The sequence below is a fragment of the Coregonus lavaretus genome, assembly GCF_964263955.1.
Source record: "Coregonus lavaretus genome assembly, chromosome: 9".
In the NCBI taxonomy this organism is placed as follows: domain Eukaryota; kingdom Metazoa; phylum Chordata; class Actinopteri; order Salmoniformes; family Salmonidae; genus Coregonus; species Coregonus lavaretus.
Genome location: NC_139996.1, coordinates 18,171,961 through 18,177,960, shown reverse-complemented (window position 1 = coordinate 18,177,960; position 6,000 = coordinate 18,171,961). Strand labels below are relative to the sequence as shown.

General features: G+C 41.2%; 1 protein-coding gene across 5 annotated transcripts in view; it reads left to right on the top strand.

Moving 5' to 3' along the window:
• The first annotated feature begins 2,194 nt into the window (after window positions 1-2,194).
• LOC311134959 (SLIT-ROBO Rho GTPase-activating protein 1-like) overlaps window positions 2,195-6,000 on the top strand; it is a 150,190-nt gene continuing 146,384 nt past the window's right edge. For all 5 annotated transcript variants that reach the window (XM_084168731.1, XM_084168730.1, XM_084168734.1 and 2 more), the window contains exon 1: window positions 2,195-2,739. In XM_084168731.1, the coding sequence (XP_084024857.1) occupies window positions 2,676-2,739 (64 nt within the window). In that variant the 5' untranslated portion in view covers window positions 2,195-2,675. The remainder of the gene's footprint in view (window positions 2,740-6,000) is intronic.

The window sequence follows — 6,000 nt, the reverse complement described above, 5'->3', positions numbered from 1 at the left end:
CTTTCTAACCCTTCCCAACGATACAAAAAATAAAATAATTAAGTAGCACGAGGAATAAAATACACAAGAATGAAGCTATATACAGGTTGTACCAGTATCAGATCAATGTGTAGGGGTATGAGGTAGATGTGTACATGAAGGCAGGGTAAAGTGACTAGGCATCAGGATAGATAATAATAAGAGTCAAATAAAAAACCGTAGCAGCAGCAAATGATGAGTGTGAAAGTATGTGTTTGTGGTTGTTGTCAGTATGCATGTGTGTGCGTATGAAATGTATGTGAATGTGTGTGAGAGTGTCAGGAGCGGTCATGCCCTTTTCACGACTGTGCGGGTGTGTGTGAACCATGTAAGTCCTTAGTAATGTGGATGCCAAGGAACTTGAAGCTCTCGACCAGCTTCACTACAGCCTTGTCGATGTGAATGGGGACGTGCTCTCCCTTCTTTCTCATATAGTCCACTATCAGCTCCTTGGTCTTACTGACGTTGAGGAAGAAGCTGTTGTCCTGGCACCACACTGCCAAATCACTGACCTCCTCCCTGTAGGCTGTCTCATCACCGTCGGTGATCAGGCCTACCACCGTTGTGTCATCAGCGAACTTGATGATGGTGTTTGAGGCAGTCGTGGGTGAACAGGGAGTACAAGAGGGTACTAAGCACACACACCTGAGGGGCCTCCGTGTTGAGGGTCAGCGTGGCGGAGGTGTTGTTGCCTACCCTTACCACCTGGGGCCGATCATTTGCTCTCCATATTTGTTTTTATAGTTCAAGATTTACATGTATTTATCTTTTTATGTTATAACATAACTGATTTTAATTGTGGTTGAACTTAAACTGAATGCACACAATCCAAAGCAATATTGTGATGGGCCTTTTAGTATTTTTTTACCCATCTAGATATTTGTCAGTTGGATATCTAATTTTCCTTTATGTTTATTCATAGATCCGTCCTTAAACTGTTATATAGGGTTTGTTATTGTGACAGCAGGTCTATCTCCAATGCAATTGCTGTAAACCATATCCTGCGAATGCTGTGATAAACCATATCCTAAAATATGTTCATGCTGCTAATGAATTGTAGCTTGAAAAATTATTTACACTGTTCCTGTTGCATCACCTTTTCTGTGAAATGTTGTACAATGTTTGTCTTGCCATTAAAACATGTTTTATCCTATTAAATAAGCATTAAAAAAATTATGTGGCCCCGTGTAGCTCAGTTGGTAGAGCATGGCGTTTGCAACGCCAGTGTTGTGGGTTCGATTCCCACGGGGGGCCAGTATGCAAATTTTTGCATTCACTAACTGTAAGTCGCTCTGGATAAGAGCGTCTGCTAAATGACGTAAATGTAATGTGTACAGGAGACTGGAAAGAATGAATCTGTACCATAACATGATCTCCAGCAGATGGGGTTATAGAACCACAGTAATTTCAGTACATATCGCTTTGCTGAACATACAGGTGTAGTGAGCAGAATTATCACTTGGTTACAATGGGAATGGTTATATTAAGTAGTAAGTAAATATTAAGAGGTCTCTTCTCACAAAGCATGCTAAACACCAAATGTGCTCCATTTTCTCATAGGGCCCTCATCAGGGACTTTGATCCTGGTAAAGAAAACAACTGTGTGTAAATTGATGGCACTTTTATATAAGATATTTTTTGTTTGTTACACAGATTTGTAAATTCTAGTCTTATACCATAGACATAAGGGATATGTCACACAGCAGAGCATAGTGAGGATAGATGGATGACTTCTAATGTAAAGAATTAAAACTAAAATATTGTATTGAATATATTTTTTATTTCTTACGAAGCCATTTGTAAGTGTAGAAACCCCCAAGGTTATTTAACCAATGGAAATATTGTAACACTGGTAGCAGTTACTTTGTATAATAATTCCAATGTCACTGGTGCAACTTCAATAAAATGTTACAGCCGTGCTTATAATATCAACACTGCCTTGAGGCGTATGTGGATCACACCATGTAAATGGCGTTGAAAAAGTCCAGCACTGATATTAGCCCGAAAACATAATCGGCACTATTGGTTAGATACAAATCATTTCAAAGCATCTCTTGTTTCCGCTATGCCTCTTCGATCCCTCCCATTTCCACAGTGAGCGTGGCAGCTGTGCTGCAGTCAGTCTTGTCTGGGGAAAACGAGGCAAATGGGAAGTGTGGGACCGGGGAAACTAGAGAGCACCAAAGGAACGACATATATAGGACACGTGACGTACAGTTGCAGTGTGCTACCTTGGTACTCCGTGTGCGATAAAACCGCGCGCCTTCTCACCCACATTGAAGATTTTATACTTACTGCGTGGATTAACGGATTATAAAAGGTTATGCAGTTGCATCGACTCGACATCTCCGCTCTGCCTGGCCTGGCATAGCCAGCAGTTATCAGTGATTTCATTGATTGATATCAGGATTTCGTGTTGGTCTCCTTTTCCAGCATTACTCGTGTAGAAGGAGAACAATGGACTAAACGTTTTCTTGATTAGCTACTTTACAAGGGAATAACTCTAATTGGAAAATTGGCGTTGAGTTTTCTTGACTACAAATTGTTGTCTGGTAGTGGAACACTACTCAATCTGTGTGATGCGTCGGAAGTTATAGGCGTGCAGCAAGACGACACTTTTAATAGTTTAACTTCCTAACCACTGAATCGACCCGAAAATGTCTAATACAAAGTTCAAAAAGGATAAAGAAATCATTGCTGATTACGAGAGTCAAGTTAAAGGTAAATTTGTTTTACATTTAGCCTACTTTGATTATGGGGTTAATTTAGTGAGCTTTGTCTAAACTCAGCCAGAGTATGAGATGTATAGCCTAGCTGACTCCCTGTGCTCCGTAAAAGCTTTTGCCAGGCTTCAGTCACTGATGAGAGATCAACAAGATGATTGGGCCACTAAAGAAGAATCTAACAAACTGTTATATTCTGCTTTTGTGTCCAATATTATATACCAGTCTGACTGAATATTGAGAAAGAGATACCATTTACCAGTAGGTTGAAAGATATTTAGTTAGACCCAAACGCTAGAAATGTTAATCTTTCAATCTAAGGTTCTATCTGCATTTGTTAACATTGAGTTATTGACAGAGAACATTGAACAGAACAAGGTTAACTATATAGTACTCTAAATACCCCAAATGATGTTGTTAAATTCAAAAGAATAAAATATAACAATTGCTGACACCATTTAAACCAATGAGGATTCAGGACTTTAAAGACAATTATTTCAGAATCATCTTTGCAGATATTACCTTATAGTCCAAAGCTCTTGATTTGTCAGGCTGTACTATGTTCCCTTTCATTCTCACTGTTATAAAATGCTCTATCCTTTATTTTGGGTTCATTTCATTTGCCTTCCTCGTGTTTTGTATGACTTGTTTCAAATATACCTTCATTGGGCACTGTCTGCAGCCCAGGTCGGTAAAGGTAGCCACATCTTATTTCAGGCGTGTCCTAATCCATTTTAACAGAAGGTTCTGATTTTAAATAGGTCCGCTTTGGTGTGTTCTTGTCACCTCAAACTAGCAAACAATAGAACCTGTTGCTTATACATGATTTATACAGGTGCCTCTTGTGATACTTGGCATGGGGACATTGACATGCATTTCCAGTCTCCTTCAAGCTCCCTGCAAACAGACAAATGCACACAGAAAAGGGGCAGTTACTGCTGCTCTGTCGTAACCATGGGGACTTGGCCCTGGCCAAGGAACTGTGTTCTCCAGAGCTGTTGGGAGCTCTGACATACCACCTATTCACGTCTCCATAGCAAACCTTAAATCCAGAGAGAGGGCTGGTGGGGTGGGGTGGGGGGGGGGGGAGAGAGGGAGCAACTCTGCTTGAGGAATTACCAGATTGTGTACAAGCTCTCATTTGTGAGGAATGTGTGTAGCCCCTTCGCTTGTGATGACTAAGGCCTTTCAGCCTCTAGTAGAAGGGTGATGCACAGTCATAAGGGACACAGTGGGTGCGGAACCTCCTGTTTGTCATGCAAAGCGGTAATAATAACACAGCCGATACAACTGGAGCATTCCTCTTGGGGAACAGAGGTCTGAATATAGCACAGAGACAACCTGTTACTCTATGGCGGATCAGCCTTGATCTCGCTCTGTTGGTTTTGAAGTTGAGTTATTTGGCCTGAATAAATAGTCATAGTTTGCCCCATATTACATTTTTTGAAAGATTGATTTACCCCATGATTAGGTGGAGGGGAGAGTTCCATGATATTGGCATTGTCCTGTGTGGTCCTCTGTAGCTCAGCTGGTAGAGCACGGCGCTTGTAACGCCAGGGTAGTGGGTTCGATCCCCGGGACCCACCCATACGTAAAATTGTATGCACACATGACTGTAAGTCGCTTTGGATAAAAGCGTCTGCTAAATGGAATATTATTATATTATTTTATTTGCATACCTTGCTGTCCTCTTTGCATTGCAAATCTTTAACCTTTGTATACTCTGTGAGAACTGTATGTTCCAGCCTGTTTACCTTAGATTTGTTGTATATTCATCCTATATAGCCATTCAGTTTTTCATGAATAGTGGTAGGCAGCATGAACTAAGTGTATATAATGTGATTGTCAGTGTAGTGTAAATAAGGGGAAGCATGTGATGTCTCCCTTATCCTTTGTCCATAGGCTAGTCTGTGTGATGAGGTGAAAGAGTGGCTATACTTATTATTTTGTATCTTATTATGTTCAGGGAAGATTGCCATCAGTCTCTACTCCCAGCCTCTTGATTTGTACAAATTCCTTGGCTGTTCTATTCACCATAATCGTGACCCTTGAGAGGAATGCTGTTGTGAACTTTCATACTCTGCTAAAGCTGTCACTATCTAATTTTACACACAAATACATTTGGTGTTGCAGACATCAAAGTCATGAGTTGTATTTGTAAAATGCTTACTAAAAACACAACATTCTCCATTCACTGTAAACACAAGGTTGTGAAATCCTTTTGGCACCCCAGTTTTGTTGCATCTTTGAACGGGTGTCTCTATTAGCCGACGCCTATCTCTGAAGCCGGAGGCGAGTTTTGTACAGACATTGATTACTCAAGGAGCAGAACCACAAGCAACTCCAGAGGAAAGGAGAGGAGTATGTTTGATGTGCTAGTTCCCAGCCTCGCAGCCTCTCTTTTGGAAGATGAGGACTGATCTGCTTTATTTGGACAAATAGTTGTCTTAGAGGACCCTCTCAACCTCCAGTATCCTATCAACTAGCAGCCCAACATCATTGTCCATCTGGCAGTTATGCCTGACACCAACTCCAGTGATTCTACTTAGAAAATTAATATAAAGCATTTCCTACTCTTTCTACTGACAACTTCTGAGAGCTATATGGAGAAAAGCTAAGTGATTATTATTCAAGTCAATAGTTTATCCTCGTATTTCATCCTCTGTAGTTCTTTGCTGTCTGGCTTTGGCAGTCTCTCTTGGCTGGCTGACAGTGTTTTCAATCAGAGCCTAATCTGTCATTCAACTGAGCAGCTTTTTATCCTTCCCCACCAAATATAATTAAAGTTGGAAGTTATTTTGCATTCAAGGTTAGAGGAAATTATTCATAGGTGATATTACAGGAACGTCTACAACTCTGAACATCAGGTTTTAGGCCTATACATTATGTATTATTATTAAATGTTGGATAGCTCATTAGTATTTAAGCCAGTTGAGGGGTGTAGGTGAAATGGGACTTCATCTGTCATGTCCCTGTGACCAGCTGAACAGAGCACAACAACTTTCCCCGGTCTGTTCTCTCTTGGCCCCAGAGGCCCCTCTTGTTGGTTTGATGTCTAGCGATAGCATGCTCTCGTGACTGTCGGCCCGTCCCCCACGAGCTGCTGACAGGGGTCCTGTCCCAAACCATCATAAAGTGTACCCCTGTGGTCTGCCCCACTGCCTTTGAAATGAGAGGCTCGCCCCTCAGCATTGCTGATGAGAATGGCTGGGAGTGTTGTCCATACAGTGTTTAGTCAGCCATCAATTGTGCAAGTTCT